At 37.1% G+C, this 24,212-nt stretch overlaps 1 protein-coding gene across 1 annotated transcript in view; it reads left to right on the top strand.

Annotated features, from left to right (window-relative positions):
- LOC117963419 (transcriptional regulator ATRX-like) overlaps window positions 1-22,917 on the top strand; it is a 70,233-nt gene extending 47,316 nt beyond the window's left edge. The window contains exons 20-35 of the mRNA XM_058989086.1: window positions 414-551; window positions 825-1,000; window positions 1,345-1,462; window positions 4,651-4,781; window positions 5,458-5,549; window positions 5,876-6,030; window positions 6,580-6,736; window positions 6,857-6,957; window positions 8,241-8,349; window positions 9,734-9,911; window positions 10,447-10,641; window positions 16,651-16,800; window positions 19,608-19,733; window positions 20,254-20,349; window positions 21,540-21,668; window positions 22,151-22,917. Coding sequence (XP_058845069.1) covers window positions 414-551; window positions 825-1,000; window positions 1,345-1,462; window positions 4,651-4,781; window positions 5,458-5,549; window positions 5,876-6,030; window positions 6,580-6,736; window positions 6,857-6,957; window positions 8,241-8,349; window positions 9,734-9,911; window positions 10,447-10,641; window positions 16,651-16,800; window positions 19,608-19,733; window positions 20,254-20,349; window positions 21,540-21,668; window positions 22,151-22,411 — 2,312 coding nt within the window. The 3' untranslated portion in view covers window positions 22,412-22,917. The remainder of the gene's footprint in view (window positions 1-413; window positions 552-824; window positions 1,001-1,344; window positions 1,463-4,650; window positions 4,782-5,457; window positions 5,550-5,875; window positions 6,031-6,579; window positions 6,737-6,856; window positions 6,958-8,240; window positions 8,350-9,733; window positions 9,912-10,446; window positions 10,642-16,650; window positions 16,801-19,607; window positions 19,734-20,253; window positions 20,350-21,539; window positions 21,669-22,150) is intronic.
- Window positions 22,918-24,212: the final 1,295 nt, after the last annotated feature.

Below are 24,212 nucleotides of genomic sequence, written 5' to 3'. Positions count from 1 at the left end.
CCAAGGCATAATTACACCTTGCATTCATTTGTTATGCACAAGCTTTTAACTTCACAGCAATGATATTAAAATAATCACGACCGGGGGAACGAAAGGAGCAAAAATGTATGTTGGCAGTACAATCATCGATATTTATTAGAACAATTATATTTTGTGTGCCCAATTAATTGATTGCTATTTTGAGGCTTAACTGACAGCCCTTCTTTAAATGTACATGGCAAAAGATTACAATGATTTGTTTCTAATTTAACATTTGCCTCAGTAGGTGGCAGCACACACTATCTGAAGTCAAAGCTGGAAGAGAGGCCCTGGTTTTGCTCTTCCATTTACAGTGTATTTCCTTTTTTTCCCTCCCTTTTAAGAACAGCACACATTGATTTTTGTAACTGATGAGATTCTGTCTGTCTCCGCAGGTCCAGACTTTGTCATATGTGATGAAGGACACATTCTGAAGAACGAAGCCTCTGCTATATCCAAGGCCATGAACTCTATAAAAACAAGACGCAGAGTGGTCCTCACAGGAACCCCATTGCAGAACAATCTTATTGAATGTGTGTATACAGCAGTCGCCTGCTAAATAGTTTTTATTTTATTGTTGCGTTTTTCATTTCGTCTCCTTGTGCTTCAATTATCTTATGTCAAATTTCTCGGGACTTCTAGTTGAAAGCTCACTGATACACAGTCGAAATACGATGAAAAAGTATTCTGAAATTATGTGGCTAAACTTTGCTCTGCAGCTACAACAGTATTTACACTTTAAAGCCAATTGTATTTTGTCAATTAAAGACAAGCTGTGTTAATGTGCTGCGTTCTATCCTTTTTAGACCATTGCATGGTGAACTTTATCAAGGAAAACCTTCTGGGTTCGGTCAAAGAGTTCCGGAACCGATTCATCAACCCCATTCAGAACGGCCAGTGTGCAGACTCCACGATGCAGGACGTGCGAGTGATGAAGAAGCGAGCCCACATCCTGTACGAGATGCTCGCGGGATGTGTGCAGGCAAGTAAACAGGAAGGAACTGGGATTGCACGTGAGGGGATGTCTGTGGAGTCCTATTCAACTATTGCAGTGAACTAATCAGATGTGTGCAGCCCCCACAGTATCTCTCTTGCTTTTATTTTATTCTCAAACATATTTGACTGTACTGCAATATGACTGTAAGTAAAATGTAATCTCTCTCCCTGCACAAGTCTTGCCTCATTCTTTGCAACAAAGCTGTGGTACAGGGAGCCAGTTTTTTTTTTTATGAAATCAGCTGGATCTAATGTCATAAAAATGTATATAAAACATACAAAAACACCTTTCTATTAGATTTCTAAAACTCTTAAATAACTGTTTTTCAGAGAAAAGATTACACAGCCTTGACAAAATTCTTGCCTCCAAAACATGAGTATGTCCTTGCAGTGAGGATGACTCCAATCCAATGCACACTATATCGCTACTACTTGGAACATTTCACCGGTAAGCTTGGAAAGGTTTCATTTAGCTCTACCAATATGCTTAGTAACTACATATCGAAGAACAGACACTGTCTGCTTATAGTCGTTTGTTTGGTTTCTACTGAATAGATTTCTCGTTGCTTCTGTGTTTGGGTCTTAAACACAAAGCAGGGACCACTGTATTGTTAGTAACTTTGAAGTTGTTGGTGACTCAGTAGGTACAAAACAGGTTGGGTTTTTTTAAATGGCCTTCTGGCAAATTGCCTTTTCTGCATTTAGTTCTTTTTGTAAAGAGCTTTGTCTCTGAAAGTGATATATAAAGCCAAGACTATTGTTATTTAGTTGATGGTTAATGTGAATGTGAATACACTAGTATTCTAATCCATTCTATATACATTGGCAGGATTTTAGTGTCCCGACCAAATCCCTATTGAAATGGATGATGTGATGCAATCGGAAACCTGTCTATTCTGGAATCCGGCATGATTAAGTCTCTACTGCCTAAAATTAATGTCAATCTCACTGTGCAGTTGGGCACTGGGTCATGTGATTTTTCTTTTCTAAGCAACTTGGCATATATACTCATGTCCTGCCAGCACCATTCTGATTTGTGAAGCTGTTGAACAGGAAATAAACTGTTGAACGAGCGATCTCCTTGAAAGAACATTTGTACTTATCAAAAACCTGAACGTTACCAAAACCAGCCAAAATTGAAAATAGCAAGGCAACCCGTTTGACATTCTGACATTCTGAATGCCAGCAGAAAGTGCCTAAATCGGGCATACAGGTACCAGTCTTTCAATGGGAATGGTTTAAACAGGCTTGTGCTAATAATGGGTGTAGATTTTGTTGAGGCATTATTGAGTTATACGTGTATGAAGAGTTAAAGGTTGTTTTTTTTTGTGTGTTCATATAGTTTTGTCATGTTACCTTTTTTTTTTAGTTACAGTATTAGATTCTTTACAGTAACTCTATAATCCAGCACACACTCTAATCCGGCACAATTTTCCGATCCCAAGTGAAGCCGTATTGTACAGGCTTCACTGTATATAGAAAAGCCTACCGTCAGTTTAACGTTTGTTTTGCAGGTCATTGTGGTCCACTTCTGATTGTGATGTTTTGTATTTACAGCATTGACAGGAGATGCATGTTACTAACATACTTGTAGAAAAGGCGATGTATGCACTGTTTGTGAGACCAGATAGACACTCTCCATACTCGTACAGTGCTAAATGAATGCATTTCCATTCATTCTGTGTTTGGAAGCATCATTAAAGGTCATGTAATTAGTGCATATTACCAAAATTGTTTTCTGTAGGATGTTGTAACACCAGCTCCAGGTTTCCTGTGTAATCCTATATTGGTGAAGCACTTTACTGCTTTTTCTTTGATCCCTAAAATGAAGGATGTTTTCCTAAAGCACTGACTCACTTTAACATGAATCAGTTCTAACCATTCATTCTGCTGGTTTCTAGCTTATTAATGGTAGTGATATAGCATAGTAGTTTTAGGAGGAAAGAAAAAAAAAAGTTAGATTACAATCTGAATTGCAAGTTTAAAGCTAATTGGGCACGAATAGCCCAGGGCCAATCGATCTGTGCTTTCTTTCATTTGATTCATCAGCTACCTACGTGATTATAATTGGTCACTTGCCCCTTTGAAACTGTAGCCAAATTAACTTTATCATTCAGAGCTGCGTTCAGCATGGTGGTAACGTCAGAACTGTGATGTTCTCGGGGAGGGGGCCTGTTCAGATTGACCCCACAAGTTGCTGTTGTGTAAAGAATGATCTTGTGAAGCCTGTGCTTCAAAATTAAGGCAAATGTGCAGCAGATGTGAAAATGGGGTATGAAAAGAGGCACTGTTTACTAATTTGGGTTGATTTTTGGTTCACTTCACTGTATTTGTACAGATCTCTTAAATTGCTGCTTTTGAAATAGTACATATTGCCCTGGTGTCAGTTTAGAATTTGGATTGGCCGCAAATTATTAACTTTCTGCTTTTATTTTATTCTTTTTTTTTTCTTGTACGTGCGATTTTGTAGAGACCTGCAATATGGGCTAATGGTAAAACATGTACAAGTAGGGCAAAGTGTCAAGTGTGCAAGCTGGTTTAAGGGTTTTATTGTGATGCTTGTGACATATGCTAGTTTTGTAATTGAGAAAACAGCTTTAAAATGTAAGAGTGAGTGGAAGTTGGCAGTGTGCTTTAGGGTGTTTGAGACCATTCTCACGTCTCTCAAAATAAGATGCATAGCTGTTTAGCGAGATGCATTTCATGACGTACTTGTTTCCTCTAAAATATTCAATGTCTTGAATGCTTGGCTTGGATGAAAGCAAGTGCATTGTGTGCGTTCTCTGCTCAAGTGACTGCCTATACCATCTTGTGTCCAGGAACTGAACTTTTCAGAGGCGCAGTTATGATTTGTAAACAAATTAGTTTCACATGGGTAAGATTCTCTGAGATATTATTTCATTGATTCTTATAGAAGTAAAAAATACTGGTACAATAAGGAAAAGCCAAATACGGTCCTGAACATGCCTCAAGCTGATAATGGCTCTTGAAACTCTGTTATTTAGATCTAGTAAGCTAAAGATGTTTTGAGCTAGAATATTTATTTATTTCAATTCTGTTACGTGTACCACTTCCTACAGTACTACACCTCAAAGCTGATTATATTTATATCCATCCTTGATAATCTGCTGCTGGGACTGCTGTCTTCTGAAGATGCATTACAGGGTGAAAACACAATTCCCAGCAGCATTGTTAATCCTCACTGGGTGAGCATGTATTATGAAGAGAAGTTTTGCTTAGAGAAGTCCTGCAGTAATCATCTGGAATGCATCTAATAAGAATGGTCTTATTGGCTCTTGCTTTTGTTTTAATATGGCAGTCTGTCAAATGACACCTCCTTGCTGTATTTGATTGGGACAGGAACTTCTGACTAGATGGTTTTTTTAATTATGTTTTTGGAACAATGGAAAGGTATTTTATGTTGCATTTAAATATTTAATTTTCACCTCAAACTATTGTTTCTCAGCTTTCTCCATCCCTCTACAGTAACCCATCTATCCTTGGTATTTTTTGTAGCCCAAAATCTCAGACATTTTTAGCTGTATAGCATTGGTAGTGACCTTAAAACAATAATGTTAGTTTGAACCTGCTTTGAAGTGCTCCTCCTAACTAAATCTAAACTAAATCTCTTATCAGGTGTGGGCACCAGTGTGGAAGGTGGGAGAGGCAAAACGGGGACCAGACTATTCCAGGATTTCCAAATGTTAAGCAGAATCTGGACCCATCCCTGGTGTTTGCAGCTGGACTATATTAGCAAAGAAAACAAGGTAAAATAGAGTTAAAACCACCGTCGGTTGGGTTTAAAACCACTGCTTAATAAAGCCAGCCACGGGCAGCAGTGTGGAGTAGTGGTTAGGGATCTGGACTCCTGACCGGAGGGTCGTGGGTTCAATCCCGGGGGGGGGGGGGGGGACAGGGACACTGCTGTTTTACCCTTGAGCAAGGTACTTTACCTAGATTGCTCCAGTAAAAACCCAGCTGTATAAATGGGTAATTGTATGTAAAAATAATGTGATATCTTGTAATAATTGTAAGTCGCCCTGGATAAGGGCGTCTGCTAAGAAATTTATTAATAATAATAATAATAATAATAATAAAAATAATAATAATAATAAAAATATTTCCTTGCAATAATAATTATTTTCTTTGGAAAAGTTAAGTGACTCTTTGCAAGAATTTAACACAGTATGTATGGAGCTGTTCACGGTTTGACATTTTGAAATTAAAAACAATATCTGCAAAATGTATCTATTTTATTTTTTTAAATATGTTTACGAATGGTCTTTCAAATCAAATAAATGTATTTGTGATCTTATATAGTGTTTACATTAATCAATTGAGACTAATTGGTGAAAGTTTTTTTTTTTTTATGACAATTACCTCCTTGTTTTAGAGCTGTAGTGAGTTTTTTTTTTATAATAAAGTATTGCTTCTCTTTTCCAGGGATACTTTGATGAGGACAGTATGGAGGAATTCATTGCATCAGAAACAGATGAGTCCTCAATGAGTTTAACTTCTGAAGATGAAAAAAAAAGGTATGCATTTCTATCCAGTCAAGAAACCCACACAGTGTGGCCTTAACAGGGAGATGGTCTTACTACTGAAGGGGCACAGTACTGAAATAAAGACAAGTATTTGTTTTATGATTTAGAAAAAGTAAAGAAAGAAAGTGTCAGATAATATAGCTGGTCAACACTTTCTTGGACAGATTCTCCATTTCATAATCTGGGAATGCATCTTTCTGTGTGACTGGGTCCCTTTGCATAACATTTCGTCACTATTTTATCACTGTACAAATTACATGCCTTATTTTTACTGTATGTAAAAGCCTGTGTAAACTGGTGTTTGTGTGTTTTTTTAGTAAGAAGAAAAGGAAAGGCAAAGGGAAGATGGGCAGCAGCTCCAATGAAAGCGGCAGTGACAATGATATGGAGGTTATTAAAGTGTGGAACTCGCGGTCCCGCGGGGGCGAGGGGGTGCGAGAGCGACCGGAAATAGAACCTGCCCAAGAAGAAGGTAAGACTGCTTTCACCTTTTAACCTGCAGCCATGTTCATATCATGGTGGTTCTCTTTCATTCATATATAAGTGGAATTAACAGCAATGTGATTTAAAGCCATTTTAACAGCAAATAAAGGGGGTTTACAGGAAATGATTAACACCATAAAAAGTCTATTGGTTTTGCTGTAGTTAATGTTCTCAAATGTTTACGAGTTACTTGAGTCTGCTGTGACCCTCTCTCCCCCAGGCAGCAAAAAAAACTAATATTATTAAATTACACCCGTGTGTGTGTGTGTGTGTGTGTTTTATGTTTTTAAATATAATAAACAGGAATACATGAATGAGTTTTGTAACACAACACCTACCACCTTTATTACGTTGCTATTATAAAAAAAAAAATGTGCAAGTTGTAATTTAAGTGGTGTGAGTGATGTAGTAGAAATGATTTGACGACATACCGTTGATGGTTTGATTTGAGAAATCTTTGTCATTAATCACGTAAGCTTTTAAAGAGTCTTATTGAAGTAGAATATGCTTTATTATTTATTTTGTATTTTTTCTATAGTATCTAAACCTACCTCCAGTTCAGGCCCTGGCAGCCCCTCCCCAGACTGGCACAAGGAGTTTGTTACTGAAGCAGACGCAGAAATCCTGCAGCACTCTGGGAAGATGGTCCTGCTCTTTGAAATCCTCAGGATGGCTGAAGAAGTAGGAGACAAAGTGTAAGGTTTTCAATGGTCATAAAAAATTAAAATGGAACCATATTTGTAACTTTTTTTTTTTTTTTTTTTAGTTGTGTATATTATAATGGATATTTTTTTTTTCCTAAAACTTTTTTCCAGTCTTGTGTTCAGCCAGTCATTGATATCATTGGACTTAATAGAAGATTTCCTTGAGCTTGCAGGCAGGGCGAAAGAAGAGGGAAAACCAGAGATTTATAAAGGTTTGTAATTAGTTTTATTAGAATTTATTTTCCTCTGTAGAATGAACATAAATAGCATCACATTAGATATGGACATTCCCGTGCGATTCACTAGTTATGACTTTGTGATCATTTCTGTCAGCAATTCCCTCTTTGCCGACAATCTCTTACCAATAGAGCCTGAAATGCAGTCAGAAGTTGGATAACCTTAAATTCCAATAAAAAATACATTTTTCACTTTTAAAAATGCTTCCAGAAAAAACGCAACATTTCTGCATTTTTACAGCTTATAAATAGAAGTTGTTTAAGCTAAAGGGTCGTGTCCTTTTACATCTGCTATTAAAACTGCAGCTGTGATCAGAGTTTTTCCATGTTTTCAAACACGAGTACTTGTATACCTTTTAAGCACTTGCTAATTTTTCTTGTTAGTTTTTCCCAGTTAGGCTTGTTGTCTGAGCCACTGGCAGCCCCCCCCTTGTTTCCTGCTGGTTTTTGCTCCAGTGATAATTCATCACTCAGCACCACTGCTTCCGTGCACTGCTCCACGACTGAAAATGATGCACCACAGGGCTTGTACTGTATAAATAAACTTTGACCCCCAAGAAAATTAAGGGTTATACTTTAGCAAAAGCTTATATTTTTTTCTCCAACATCTGGCATGAGGTAGTGCTGCCTCACAACCTAATTAAACTACACCAGCTGCTCCAGACTTTCATTTCCAAAATGATTAGACCTTGAATTTTGTGTTTTAACTTTTTTTTTTTTTCTAATTCGCCTAAAAACGTTTACTTAAGGTTTGCAATTTGTAATGGATAGATTGCAGCCCAGTAATTGGAAACATGCCGAAATACAAAAGAACAACAAAAACTAGGGTTAGTGGGCATGAGGGTTAAACATAGTAGCTTTTTGTGATGCTATTCCCTTTTAAGGATGGAGTTGATAACATGATTTTATGTACCAAATACTGTACTTCTCCCATGTCACGTTTGCAGTTCAAGAAAGTAAATTCAGATTTGTTCTGATAATCTTGAAACACAGGGTTTTGGGTATGACCTAATAAAACTGGCTGAACCAGAAACAATGTCTACCTTCCAGATATGACCTTATAATTATGATAAAGCCTGTGTACTTGCTTGATCTTGGTATAATAAACACATTGTTGGTCTGCGTTGTTGTTGTTGTTGTTGTGTGTGTGTGTTTTTTTTTTTTCTTTCTTCGTGGTAAATAGTTAAATTGAGCCATTATCTGGAAAACATGTAGTCAAATATTTCTCATGTAACGGATGTGTTTGTTTTAAATTGCAGGAGATGGGAAGTGGTTTAGAAATATTGATTACTACCGTCTTGATGGCTCCACCAATGCAGTCGCAAGAAAGAAATGGGCTGAAGAATTTAATGATATTAGCAACGTCAGGTAAATAGTTTGGTTTAAACATCTGCACCTTGAATCTTTGCAACATCATTTTTATCTTGAGAATCGCTCACAGGATTTGACTCTTGATATGGGCGTTCCTTAATACACATTTTCTGGGTCATATTAAAGTTTGGGTCAGTGGTTTCTGATTGATTTGGGCAAGTGAAGTCCCTTCATGTTCAAATATCTGATGATCCTAGCGAAGGCAATATTTTGATAAAAATGTTTGTGGTGAGCTTTTCCACTCTGATTACAAGGGAACATTCAAATGTATGTAACTGTAAAACACTGTTTAACTGTACATCTTAAATGTTTAAATTTTAAGTGTACATTGTTTTGATGAAATGAAATGGTCTTTACTTCTGTTTCTGCCTGAACAGAATAAGGTTTCATTACACATTAGCATTCATTGATTTTTGTTTACATAAAGGAAACATTCTTTCTCTATTTATTTGTTTTTGTTTTTTAATGTAACATTTTACAGGCAACAGTGAGCTCATTTCCCAGCACAGAACTGTTTTTTGGAAAAGAATGTTCAGTCTAATGTACAAAGTAATAAATAAAGATACTTTTTGTAGTCAGTGATACTTTAAAAACAAAAAGCGAATTAAACCTCATTTAAGAGAGAAAACAACAGTGTTATGTTGTCTCCTTTTAATCCAATTCCATTCGTCAAAGTTTAAACAGAGGACAAAAGGGCAGTGTTTTGGATTTCAGCTCTAACTGTTCTCTTAACGAGCGAAGGTGGGTTTCTGTGAAACCTGAGTGCTTTTCATAGAGCTCCTTCTGTCTTTGTGCAGTTTCCTATTGAGCTGCTTGATTAAAGGGTAGGCTGTGTTAGATGCCCCTGCCTTTGATGTGGCATTTGCACCAGCTTCTGCACATGTGCTGGCGATTGGGTTATTCTGAGTGCCTCAAGTCAGATTTGTGCAGTTTGGTAAAGGACTATAAACCAGAACAGAACTCTCTCCCTTTTATCACCCCCCTCTCAGGATGCTTACACCCAAAGACAGGGATCTAGTGAAGTGGCGTCCCTGCTTCATACAGTTGTACACGCATCTAGCTTAGCCAGTTATGCTAAAATGTTATTTAGTCAAAAGTTATTTAGCATCAGACTCTTGGCATATAGTACTGTGTATTAGTAAAGAAAAGGGAATATGCTACAATCGGTGTCACACTGGGGTTTAATTAAACTGACCAAGCCAACATTTTATCAGTAATAAAAATCATAAATGTTTCTAGTGTGTAATTGTTGGTTTTGAAAACTTAATTTAACTTGGCTACTTTTTTGCTGCTGTTGAAAAAATTAAAGTTGTGCTGTTTTTTTCTTTCTTCTTCTGTGTATCCCTGGTGCTTACCTCCACCGTGCATTTTCCTCTTGCAGGGGTCGCTTGTTCCTCATCTCTACAAGAGCTGGGTCTCTTGGGATTAATTTGGTAGCTTCCAACCGAGTTATCATTTTTGACGCTTCTTGGAACCCGTCTTACGATGTTCAGAGTATCTTCCGAGTGTATCGATTTGGGCAGACGAAAACTGTTTTTGTCTACAGGTTTTTGGGTCAGGTAATAAGAATAATCTCTGTAAATACACCTTTTAAAAGGAATTAAATATTTGTAGTTGGGCAATTTCAATTTTAATACAAGAAGATAGAGAGTGTTAAAATAATTACATTATCATTAAAGGTATGTTTTTGTTTCTGCATAAAATGAGTTTAACTGTGCTAATTATTATTATTATTATTATTATTATTATTATTATTATTATTATTATTATTTAACCTTTATGTAACCTTTGAGAGAAATGTCTATTACAAGATTTTATTTTTAGCCTTCAATTAAAGAAAAAATATAAAACACAAGAAGAATGTGGCTTATTTCTTTATTCAAAAATTGGAACTATTATGTAAGCTGCAGGCATCACTACAAGTATTTCCCTAAATGTCAGGCAATCGCAGGATCTGTTTGCCAGGCTATAAGAAAGATTTGGTTTTATTTCATTGTGCTCTGCAATTTTGTTTTGTGGCAAAAATGTACATATATAAAAAAAGCAGTTGGAAAACAGCGAGTTTTAAAGTCTGAATTGCTTGATGTGTCTCAGGGCACCATGGAGGAGAAGATCTATGACCGGCAGGTGGCGAAGCAGTCCCTCTCTTTCCGAGTGGTGGATCAGCAGCAGATCGAGCGGCACTTCACCATGAACGAGCTCACTGAGCTCTACACCTTCGAACCCGACCAGCTGGACGATCCCAACTCGGAGAAGAAGAGCAAGAGAGCCACCCCCATGCTGCCCAAGGTCAGTCTATCCATAGAGCTTCACAGAGTTCAGTCATACAAGTGATCATTTCAATGGAAAGCCCATTGTATTACAAAAATGATAGTTATTTCCAATGTCAAGCTTAATCCAAGAGTTAAATAAATAAATAAATAAATAAAAAGGAGGTGGCGGTTACTTGAAAATTAACCTTTTATTTAGTGCAGTGTTGTAATTACGGGACACTTTTTTTTAAAGGTAAAGTAAAATGAAAATTCCTGTAGAACTCTAACATGTTTTTGATTGAGAGCCTCCTCAGGAAGGGACTACCCTGTGCCTCTTTGAGTTGACATAGGCAAGGGACCAAGGGTTCATGGATGACTAGGCCAATTCACTTGCCTTTCATGGCTTTCACTTTGGGAGTTCTGGGTTTGAGTACATTTGGTGGCTTCATTTTACCCCCAGAGGAAAGTAATGTTAATTTAAAAACACACAATTCATAACCATTGGCGACCCAGGATGGAATGGCATTTTCAGGTCACGGTTGAAGTGCCTGACCTATAGGTTATGTTATTGCTCTCATCTCTCGTTGCCCCTTAAATCACAAGCACCACAATTATAAAATAAAAAATAAATTACAGGTGGAGGAGCTCTGCTGTTTGTGCTGGCAACCCATGTGATCTCTGCAGGTTTGCTGCATTAGTATGCATCAGAAAATGAGTTTGAGCATGTTCTGGTGTTTCTGCGCAGTACTGATGGAAAAAGTTTACTGAGGTGACCTGAAAATGAGAATTTTCAGACAGTTGCTTTTTAAACCAAATAAGTATCTACATAGATTATAATTATCTGCAATTTTTGCATCTTGGTGGGAGAATTTTTTATTTGAAAGAAAATATGCATAGATATCTTTTGTAGTTTTAAAAAAAAATATGCTTCAAGCTGAATTGAGAATCTGGGAATAATACACTTTAAAGGTTTTAATGACAAAAAAGATGAAACTGTAAGCATGGGAGCTTCACAGCACGGTGTCTCTCCAGCTTTATGTACTTGAAATGAAGTCTAATTTCAGCATATGCTGCCCTGAGGGGGTGGAAGGGGAACTGAAAATCAGGGCTGTTTTAGTACCTCTCCACATAGATGTGTTTTGGGAGAGGGTTGAGCACATTTCTCAGCCCAGCAGGCAATTGGTTGGAATGTGATAATTTGCCAGTGCTTCCGTTTGCCGCCTGCTGTGTCTCGTTTTGAAAAGGAAAAGAATTGATAATTAGATACAGGGATCGACTCTTAACAAGCTCACCAGATGTTCCTTAAATGAGTGATTTTTCTTAGTCATGAAAGTATCAGTAAAGTTTGTGGCAAGGTGGTACAGTGGGTGAACGCATTTGCCTTTTATCTCTGAACCTTGCGGTTTTATCTCCCAGAGACCCAGCAACAACAAAATATTCTGATGTGACACCAGGGCAGGATTCAAGTCAAGCTCTCTATATCCTTGCCTACCAGGTAGTATGCAGTCGTCCTTATGTAAAAGGGGGACCTCAACTACCTGCAGACCAGCATAAAGGAAAGGGATCATTGGGATCCTTTTAAGACCTCGACAAAGTTTTGTGATCAGTCATCTACTTGCAACTCTGGCATTGAAGGGCCAAATGGCCACCTCTCGTTCATACGTTTTTTTAATGTACAGCTATGGCCAAAAGTTTAGCATCACCCTATATAATTAACACATTTTGCTTCATAAAGTCAAATGAAACTTGCTGAATAATGTTACGTTAGCATATTTAATTGCATAGTTTGGTAGTTTTCCGTATATTTGATAACAAACTGACAAATTTAACATGAAATACTGTACTACTATTACGGCTTGCAGTAGACTTTTGCGATATCATTTTGTAGTTCCTTTGATTTACATGATAAATAAAAGATCTAAATTATGTTCATATTGTTTTTATATATCTACATCTATCTGTCTCAATCCTAAAATTCCAGGTGTTGCAAAACTTTTGGCCATAGCTGTATATCTAGCATCACAGAAAAGAACAGTTGGGTGCCGTCTTTAAGGTCGCCTTCTATGAGTTGGGAAGGTTGGTACTTCTTTTATGTTTAATGGTGATTCCTGAGTACAGTCTTCATTTTTGTGATTTTGTAAGAAGTTAATACATTGTGTGGGTGTCTCTTATTAAATCAGAAATAATTTCACTCAGTTTGAGCAACCAGAACCCAAACTGCACAAGATAGCATATCTTATAACAATGACAGCCCACACACGATGTATTGACCTCTTATGTGTTGGCATGACCAGTGTAGATGTCTTTCAAGGACTAATGTAAGTAATACTCTTGTGTGTTTGCTGCTTGGATGTTTTAACAAGAAAGCATGATGTGATGTATGCAAACTGAAGGAACATTCTGCCAGTCGGGAGCTCTTCCCCTGTAATGCAAGCTTGTCACGTCTTGGTTTCATGAAGCTGGTTGGATGTCCTTCATTTCTTGATTAGTCTTTACTTTGTTTTCGTTTGAGAAGTCCAGGGAGAGTTTTAAATGGCTCAATCTATTGTGCTGACATTTACTGCAAAACAAACTTAATCCATACGCCCCATACAATAAGATGTCCAGTAGTATTAAATCTTTGTCAGTGTCATGTACCCCAAATAATTGTTTAATTTCTTGAAGGAGTATGTCTCTAATCCTTTGGGATTTTTGAGCTAATGTATTTAATCAATGCAGACAGGGCAACAATAATTTACTGGTACTGAAGTTTTCCCTCGTTTAAAAAATCAGCCCTCATTAGTTTAACAGCAAAGGAATTGAATGTAGCATTTCTTGGTGAGTTAATAAGGGTTACATTTCTTATGCCATGAGAATAGGATTTGGGTTACATGGACAGTACATCTCAAGTTAAATGTTTGAGTCAGTTCTCCACAATATGGAGTTTGATGAGACCACCTACAGTGTGCCTGCAGCAGTCACAAGTTTAAGAGGTGTTAGCATTGTGTATAACTATACTCACAGTTCTTTCATTTGACCTCAGCACTTGGATAACGTAGTGTTACTGGAGAGAGAGATTTTGCTGGGTTTATGATTGAGAGTGCTCCGATTTTAAAATCTGCTACGGTTTCCAAGCTAGGTATTGACAGTACTTAATGTTAAAGATTTCAAACAGTTATCCAAGTTGCTTACTATCAAAAAAGCTCCTCTGAAGCATAATAATCCAGGTAAAACTAAAACAACCAAGTAATTGAGAGTTTCATTATTGTCTGAATTGTTTGTACAACAGTTTTAAAACCAAATCAGGGCTCAGCACAACAGAAGAGAGATGTAGAAAAGAGATTCAGATTCCTGCATTCCCCAGAGCTCTACAAATAAACAATTCCTCAACAATTGAATTTAGAGTCGCTGTTCTTTTTTTTTTTTTTTTGTTAAAGAACCTGAAGCAAGTAAGCATCCTGACACAGGTTGTATATTACCTGATTATTTTATCAACATGCAGATTACATAAATCTTGTAAATCTTATTTTATGTGAAGGATATTGGTCCTGAATTGTGGGGGGGGGGGGGGGTGTGGGGGGGGAGCGCTCTTGCATGATTGATTGTTTGCTCTCTAGTCTGTGGGTAAGGGGATATTGGTGGGCTTCCTTCTACAAAGAGCAAATTATCCTGTTACTGAGAGTCTACCTCAGATTTTACCTCCCTCAAACTCTGAAATTCCAGTGGGTTCGATGACAGACTGGAGACCACCTTGGTGCTGACTATGATGCATTCACTTCTTGTCCACTACATGTTTTAGCTCTAGTGGCAAATTAACTAAACATTTACCTCCCGTGTAGATCTTTTTGTAAATGTTCAGTTTTATTTTTCCTTGCCTCATGCTTCATTTGTTTTTTCATGAATTTAATATTGTAATAGAAAGTGCTTGTTTTATTAGATTAGCCTCACGGTCTGTCTTTCTTTACGGAAGCGGCTGATAAGTACAGAGTAGCTATGATTCCTTGGCAACAGTGAGATTGTTGAGCACTTCATTGTGTGGCGATCTCAACGGGGGAGCTGAAAGCAAAGCCAGTACAGTAAAAACATATTCAGACAGTGGAGATGAAGCTACAATGGCTCTGTCATAAACAGTGTTATGCTGCCTAACTGTAAATGTTATTTTGTTGAATGGGTGTGTTTATTCAGGGAGTTTCACACAGCCTAGCAGTTCATTTCAAATTGGAAGTAGCTGTTTTTTGTTTTGTTGTTGTGTATCATGCGATACAGAGAATTATTATTTTTTAATGGTTGAATTTCTGGGTATAAAAACACACGTTGGATTGACGTGATTGTGGGTGATCTGTCATAGAACCGCGTTTATGCATGCTTTTCCTAAAATGTTGCATAGCTTTGGGTTTCGATTTTGAATTTGCACAACGCTGTTCAATGGACACAAAGGCAAGTAGCAGCAAAATTACTTTTTGCCCTCTCCCTTTTGATTTTCTGTAATCTGTCTGTAGCCCAGAAGTCCAAACCCCCCTGTCCCTAATACTGCAGCAAACAATTGAGCCCTTATGCTTCTCCTATAGTGTGACTGCTCTGCACTGCAGCAGGTGAGGTGGCCATCTTGTTTTGATAGCTGAAGGCATTTAAGATTCTCTTAAGACTTAACATATTCCAAGTGGCATGCCTGTAATAGGTAAAATTACAATGAAGTCAAATTTGAAATAAAAGGGGAAGTCATTGGAAACAACATTGTGTTTAGAGGTTTGCCCATTACAGGTTTTAGTTTGTTTTTTTTTTGGTTTTTTTTTACCATATGTGTGGGTCTTTCAAAGTTCTGTATACAAATTAAAGTAATGCAACATTGGATCAATTCTTAATCTTGATGGGTTGTGTTTGTCTTCTAGCTCACAATATATAAAATGTAAAAAGTTGGAAGTTGTACTTTGTTGATACTATTTCCACATTGTAGGTCTATTTAATGCAAAGTAAAGTTTAGACAAAGAAAAGCAAACACACACAGTTGGGTGTAATTTAAACCACATTTTGGTGACAATGTTGGCCGAGGAAGCCAGTATTATATTCCAGTATTTCAGTTTTCAATAATAGTGTTGTCATAGAAACTGAAGTCACATGTAGGTTTATGACCCCCCCCCCCAGCACGCTGGTTTATATTTACAGTTTCAAGCTTCACTGTGTGCATTAATTACCAATTGCATTGACATAATCTCACTTTAATTTGGTAACTGGACATTTTTATTAAATTAGATGAACACAGCTGGAGTACAGTATTTACATGTTTGAGTAGTGTCAAGTTTCACCAAAACATAAGGGTTATTTATGATGATTGGTGTAAGGAGAAATTATTTATTTTATAAATAGGGCATAGAGAAATTCACTGGGGATTTCAAACAAACGGACTCACCTGCAATTGAGTCGTGTAGCCTCCAGATGTCCATACAAGCAAATAAAGGCTACACTTGAAGAATAATGAAGATGTTAACACAGGAGCTATTGGATAAGGAGTAATGAAGGCTATGGAAAGTGGGGTGAATAAATGGCAGCATGCAATCAGTTATAGGAAAAATATATCCAAAACTCTGATGGCAATATTTCCATACACTGATGGCACTGATCTGCTGTTTTTCTTTAGATCACTCCAGAAATACTATAACAGACAGACATCTGAAATCACTGAAATATGTGGTGCAATGTATAGAGCATCTGAAAAGTGCAGTTGGGAAGGAGGCTAGTTGCCTACTCTACCGATTTACAATTTTCCCAGGACCATGTAAAACACCATGCGTATATCTATTTTGTTTGTGAAGAAGGAAGTTGATATCACACCAAAAACATAAATTGGGCTCCGAGCAATTTATAAGGTGAAGTTTGAAGTGGTGTCGGATTACCTCCCTATTAGCGGCGCCATTTGTTTTGAGAAAGGATCTGACAAATCTTAAAAACGGCATTCATTTTTACAGGGACTCGGCCTCTCCTAAAGAAAGTGTTATTAAAAGTGACCACACATGGGGGTGCAGGGATGCAGGGCTGTTTAAAAATTCTGCTTATTTGTGTTGCTGCACAGGACCTGTTTTTGGCAGAATTGCTGCACAACCAGAAAGAGCACATCGTGGGTTACCATGAACACGACTCCCTGCTGGACCACAAAGAGGAGGAAGCTCTCAGTGAGGAGGACCGCAAAGCAGCTTGGGCAGAGTACGAGGCAGAGAAGAAGGTGAGCGCTCGGCCTGCTGCACATCACTGGCTACTTTTCAGTCAACACTTTCAAGTGACGGTGCATTCGTTTGTGTTATTTTATATAGCGGATTTTGATCTTGACACAGTCGTTACCATTTCTGCTACCCATAGTGGTGCATGAGAATAATGTTTCGCAAATGGGGAGGGGACTCTGTAAAGGAATTTGTTCTAAAGTAACTTCTTGTTTATTTTCTAGTGCTGGGACGAACACAGGATTTTCATGTTCGGATATTCGTTCATTTTTCAAAAAATAATAAAAGCCGTTATATTGCTCTGAACGCAGGCAGAGACAGCATAGCAGCAGGGGCAGAGGGCATGGCCGTGACCCCTGTGTGTGCGCCTTTTATTTACAGCAAGACCTTACAGTATGCAACACGTTAAAATAAAACAATATCCCAGGATAAAGAATAAATTGTGCAGGACTTATTTTACCCCAGTGAACTAACTACAAAACAAAGGATGCCAAATAGCAGCTCAAGTTAAACGTTGTTTGGTTCATTCCCAAAATAAATAGTACATAAAGTTGACAACGCATTTATTTTTTTCATTCCTTGCCATTGCTGTTTCTTCACAGTAAACAGTGGCCGTAGACGCGTTTTCGTAAAGTAATAACATGAAGTTTATGTTTGCCTTTTTGTAGCTGAACAAGCAAACGAAAACTGAAATTTAACTTTAAATACTTCAAATAAAACAAACATGGAAATGGCGCTGTAAAGTGAAGGGGAAACAACATGCCGTTTTGGTTGTCATTTATTACACTGCAACCTCAAAACAATTCATACCGCGTGGGAAACATAGGTGTTGTATGATGTGTGCTGAAATGTAAATTACTTCACAGTACATTAGGTTTTAATGAACAGTTTGGGTTTTCTTAAGACTTAACTTTATACACATTATCTAGTAAAACATTAAGCCCCTTCAGTTGTTTTAATGTAAAGTTTATTTAGCAAGGTTTGTAAACTCTCAGATGACTGACACCCAGCATGTTTTAAATAGAACTTTTTTATTTTATTTTTTAATTAAATCCTTATGTGAGAAGACAATATAGCATCTTTTTATAACCTCATCAAAGTTTAAAAAAAAAAAAAAATTACAATGCCTTTTCTTGACCTTTTTACTATGGCTAGCCAACATCAGCTTGTTTAAAAAAACTTGAATTGCAGTCCTGAGTAGTACAACTTAGGCACTTGGAAATAATTGACTGCTCCTTCCCCATCAAGCCACAGTGCGGTCACAAGCCCCTTGTTATATGGTTAGTTTTACATATGTTCAGCTCTAAACATTTAGCGAGAACCTGAGCCAAATGTTTGTCAAAGACTACTTAAGAAACGCCACTTTGTGGGAAGTAAAGTAAATACTTAGCTTTCCAGCTCATGAAATCACTTCCCACAGGAATATTAAATATTACTTATAAAAGTGTGATATTTCTGTCACCGTATACTATGTAAATGTTTTGAGAGAGACTCGATTTTCTGAGATTTAGAAAAGGTAGTGTGTATCCATTCTGGTTGAGTTGTATCATCACCTTGATGAATTGGGCAACCCTGTCAAAGTTTTCATCAGCCAGTTAATTGAGTTTATTTAAAAAGGAATTACTCTTTTCAGCATGGGTCCTCTTTTCTTAACATTCACGAGACCCTGTTCAGTGTGTTTTTAAAATGGCTCTGATATCGCTGACATGCACAGCTCATTTATTTCAGCTTTTAGCCTTGTAGCACCTCTCCGGTTGTCTTGTACTGCATTTTAAACACTAACTAGCGATGGACAGTTATTTACTACAGTACAGAAAGAATAACCAACTAATAGAAAGAACCCTACCCTTCAGTAAGTACTGTTCTTCACAGTAATCATTGCTGAAGGCCATGACAGACAAATATCCCCCTGATCAATCTGCATTGCTAATTAATGAATAGTATTTGGGAGACCACAGCATGTTTCCATCTGCTATTGGCATCAGCTTAGTGATTTGAAATCCGGCGTTGTTTATTTCCATTAGCAATCAAGATCAAATCGATTTCAAGTGGAACTCTGTTAGCCCCAGTTCGTCGCGGGCTGGCAGAATTCTATCTCTCTTACTCACCCTGACGCACTGGATGCGAGACGTGTTTTAAATCTGCGACTGTTGGCTGAACATGAAGCATATGAATATATTATCCTGTCAGGGAAATATTGGAGGAAATAATTAAGAATTAGAAATTGTACGGAAAAAAATAAACATACAGGTGATGTTTGACTTGTGTGTAATGTCGCAGTGACTATGGAAATGCAAATACATGGTGATTTTATACAGTCATTTGGGCTGGAGTTGTGGAAAAAACATTCACTGCCATGCAATGAAACTTGACACGGGGAGCCACCGAGTGATGGTCAACCAACTTCTAAGACTACCACTCTTCAGCTGGACTTTTCATAGACGGTTAAAAAAATAAAAGAAATAAAATGCGAAGAAATAAAAAGGCAATGTAAATGACAGTTGTCTTTTATAGATGCAATTACAGTGAACTGGACTGATTCAAGAAATAAGATGAACTACTTTTAAAGATCAAAAAGGGGATGATCTAATATCCAGCATAAAAGTATTCACTATTAAAATACAGTTCGTTTTTGCGCTTTTAAAATAGCACCCCTACCAAAGTGAATTGGTTATCAAGTTCCGAGCTGTACTGGTATGGTGACATATTTGCACAGATTGGAACACTTGTTAGCCAATCAGATTGCTCCCTCTGTTCTAGCCATTTTATAATAAGATTCTTTCTTTTTATATTGTTATTTTTTCTTTCGCAGGGTCTGTCTATCCGTGGGAATGTGCAACCTGACCTCAATTATTCTGCTTTTAACATGGCAGCTCCCAATACATATTTCCCCTTCAATGTAGCCGCACTTGGCACAATGTCGAACCAGCAGCTGGAGGTAAGTAATGAGAGCCAAATGGATGGAACATTCTTTGGGAGCTAATTGTGACATGTAACTATGTGAGTAATTGATTGATATCGTATACTTTTAATAGTCAAATATGAATAGCTAGTCAAACATAACTTGAACCAAGAGAAGTGCTGAATCGTGAGCCAGTTCATTCAGACTTGCTTACTGACTTACTAAACTTACTAAGAGAGCTGTGGCTTGACTGTCAGGTTTGCATACCGTCTTGCTCAAGAGTGTAATGTAATTTTGTTTTTATCCGTTAACAAATTCTAATGACGTTTTACCTTCCTGTTTTGAAACCCGCTCTCAGGCTTATTGATCACCTACATATCCGGATCAGGTTGTGTTTAACACTAACTGCAACCCATGTGCCTAAGCAGAGTCATGTAAATGGTCATGTTGTGCATGAACGGTTTAATCCCTTGTATGATGGTCTTGGATTGTTCTGTTATAAGTGTATGTCTATCTCTGCGTCTGCGAATCTGACTTCCCAGGTGTTTTCTTTCAGGATCTTATTAACCAAGGGAGAGAGAAAGTTGTGGAGGCCAGCACTCAGATAACATCAGTAACTCGAGAGCCCCTCGAAGATATCATTGGAAATGTGGTGAGTGGCTGCAGTAGATTTATTCCGGAGGTTTATTATACAGAAAGCTAAGTGTTACATGCCTCATACGAATCATCTTGCATATGAGACTTTTACATTAATCTTTGTTTATCTCCCAATAAAGTCTCTGCAGATTCAGGTGGACATGTACAGGGCATTTCCATCTTCACGTTCTGCGTTTTTGTTATAATGCAGAGATGCCAACGGCTACGATTTAGCCGTAGCAGTTACTGTTTGAGGTTCTGCTCCGGCACTGTGTCAAAGGAGTATAATGCTACGATTTTTATAAATAAATAAATGATGGATACTCCCCAAACATTTAAGAAATATTATTTCAATACCATGTGTGTGCTTTCCTGTTTAATTTGTTTTTATTAGTTAATTGTTCTAAATACTGTATTTCACTGACCGTTTTTATTATGGCATTTTAACTAACATACTAAAAGCTCTGAGCTGGGTTGCTTAGTAACCAGTTTAGGGGTCCTTCAGAAACTGCTGCGCAAATATCGCTTTGCTATCGTTATCAATCGCATGTTTACTTGGTTGCTTATCAGTAAGGCTAGAGTGTTTGAATCTCACGTCTACTGCGAGTACTGCGGGACAGACTTCTCTGTGAAACATGATGAGCGTCACGACTGTATCGCTCACATAGGTACGAAGAAACACCAGCAATACGCACAATCTGACACTCCCCATTATTGTATGTTTGAAGTTTAACTCACTTTAAATAATGTAATTAATTTTTGAATGCTACACAGCATTTTGTGTTTTTTGATAGTTGAAGAGTAGTACAAATTTAAATTAAAAAAATATATATTTCAGTCCAGGTTTGACAGCACTTACGAGATCCTAAAACGCTTTTCATTACTAATATTTAAATCCAGAATAATAGAATTCCAAATTTTAAAAAGGAAAAAAAAAATATATATATATTTTTTTGTTTTTTTCTAAATGCTATGTATTTACAATTACCAAAATTCTAGGTTGAACAGCAAAAATGAGGTCATTGGCTTGCCAAAGCCTAAGAACTTTTTAATTTGTAGGCATTAGCATCCACTGGCCTTAAAAAAAAAAAAATCTGCCTTGCTACACTCAGCTCATGCTACTATTTTCTCCTTTAAGAAGTTGTCATCTCTGTGTAATGTTGGCTAAACCTCTGATGCACTGTTTGTGGTTTCTTTCTCTTGTAGTGGAAAGAAAATCCCAAACTGAATGAGGCTCAGGTTCAGTCCATGGCACTGGGAAGGCAGGCCAGTGTGGAGCTAGAACTCAAACGCAGGGAGGCAGTGTACAGAGATGTACTCACAAAGCAGCAAACGGTAAATATTAACTGCATGGGGTTTTTTTTTTGTTTTTTTTTTCTACTAACCAAAACCCTTTGCGTGTTCCAGAATTGGCATTGCATTTCAAAAGACAATTTAAAGATTTATATTATTCCTTAAGCCTTAATAGAAGACTAAGAACTTACAATGTGTATATCATTTTCACAACCAGTTGTTTTTTCATATTCCTGTTACTGCCAACAGCATTGATAATATTTGATGGTAAGTTGCTGTCTTTCTGTCAAAGAATACATGTTTCCTGCAAAAAATTAATTGGCACGCTGTATTATGTATTTTCTAGGGGTTATTGCCACACAATTTTGAAAAATGCCAAGCCCTTGCCAAACACAAGCAATCATGCTTTCATATTAAAAAAATATTTATAAAATGAATTCATTAGAAAGTTCAAAACAATTCCAGGTTAAAGCAAATGCGTTGGAGTCTCTCTCAGCAAATTAAAACAACTTCTTACTTCACAGCTAATCATGTATATCCAGAAGGTGTTAACAGAAAGAAAAATACATGAGCAGCAAATGGCAATGCAGAGAGCAACGCTGTTGAACCGCATGGCAATGCCCAAAGGAGCCATGGGCGGCGGGCAGGGAGGGTTCAGCCAGCTGGACCTGATGGGACTGTATCAGCAGATGACCGGTGGAATGCAGCCCCCGTCTCTGCAGCGAGTACCATCTCCTGCAAACCAGATGAAGAGCAAAAACCCAGGGCCTTCCCAAGGAAACTAGCGCTGCATGGCCAGCCAGCAGGCTCTGCTGTACACTGAAACAGGAACATGCAAGCCCGTCCGCCTTTGAAGTAAAAACAAAATGCTTATTTTGTAGATAAGGGCAATGTAATACACACAAGGGATCTGCTATTTTAATTGAAAAACTGTGTACATAGCCTTAATTTTATTCAAGTTTAATTACCGTAAGCCCTGTTTTAACTGCTTTTAATACACTAAACAGTGCTTTTGCTTAATTTTTTTTTTTTTTTTTTTTGCATTTCTGTCTCTTGGTCCATTTTGTTTTTTCAGTTTTCTAATTTTCAAAACCCATCAAAATTCATTTTATAACAATAGAGGACATTAAAATGGGACCACTGCTTTGCTAATTGACATAGGTATTGATGAAAACATCCTGATGCTTATTGTAGCACCTGCCCGCTAACCTTTTTTTTATGGATGGCAGGAAATAAAAATGATATTGCACGATGAGGGAGTTAAAAGGTCTAATGCTGGAAAAAAAAAGGACCACTTGAGACAAATGTTATGTTATGGCCTTATGTGTTGTAACATCAAGAGATACAAAAATATTACAGAAATGAAAGTCGTGTTCAGTATAGGAAGTATTTTTTGTATAATGCTTTGAAGTGATTATCTTAGTAGTAGTTGTAAAAAAAAAAAAAAAAGAAACAAAAAAAGATTGCCTGTATTGTTCCAAAATTGCTTGCTAAATTCTCTGACTTTTTGTAACCTGACTTCTGGTTGTAAAGTGTTATTTGCTTAATATTGTGTTCCTGTATGTTCTTTTTTGTCCCAGTTGTGTAGTAATGTTTCAGTACATCAGCTTACTTCCAATGCTGAAGTTGCACAGCTGTGATGACGGTTTAATTTCTTGAAAAGAAAAAATATATTGAGGTCAATATCGTTCATTCTGGAGATAAACTCTTTTTGATTGCCCAAGGTGTATTTTGAGAAATGTACAGGCACAGCTGTTCTGAATTGTATTCTTTTTGCAAGAATGTTGTTTCATGCTAGAGATTCACCTATTTGTTTTGCTATTACCGGTAACCTGCTATTTACTAGTTACGTATTTAATATCACATTTAATAAAAGTGACCAAAAGGGTGTTTCTCTTGTATTTATACTGTGATTATTTCTTCATTTTGTCAAAGATTTTACAAGAAGTGCTACACTTCTTTTGGTTTAAATTGGTTTCAAGTTTATGTTTTCACTGGTCGTCATTTTCAGGCAATACAATAAAAGTAACCCTCCAGAAAGTACATAATACTATGAAATAAAATATCTCAAATCTTGATGTTAAAGCCCTGTTAAAAACAGGCACATTTGATGTAATAATGTGAGATTCTGCACAAATCATTAAGGCAAACATAAAATAAAAATCTGAAAGCTCAAAGTAGAGAAAATAAATTGTTTCAACATTTAGTTTACAGTAGGTCTACACATTGCACTGTGCAAAATGAAAAGTCCCTTTGAAAGTATTTTTATCTGATCACTTTTTAGAAAATTACACTGCAGGTACGATCATATCCAAGCCTGACTGACATCCCATTTCAATCAGCAGGCGCACTCTGCTTCCAGCAAACAGGGAGTAACATTTTTACATAGTTAATTTTTTTCCTTCAGACCCATGCTGTTATCGTGGTATTTTTGTTGTATCACATTTTGCGATCCGCTTTTTTTTATGATCCCAGTCAGTCCAACAGTAATCAAATATGTTTTATATGCTGTTGCCTATTGCTAATTTATAGTTAAAAAAGAAAATCTACAAATATGCTGGCATACAGGCATAGGTTGCAGTTTTA

The sequence above is a fragment of the Acipenser ruthenus genome, chromosome 16 (genome assembly GCF_902713425.1).
Source record: "Acipenser ruthenus chromosome 16, fAciRut3.2 maternal haplotype, whole genome shotgun sequence".
In the NCBI taxonomy this organism is placed as follows: Eukaryota; Metazoa; Chordata; class Actinopteri; order Acipenseriformes; family Acipenseridae; genus Acipenser; species Acipenser ruthenus.
This window is presented reverse-complemented; position numbering and strand designations above follow the sequence as displayed.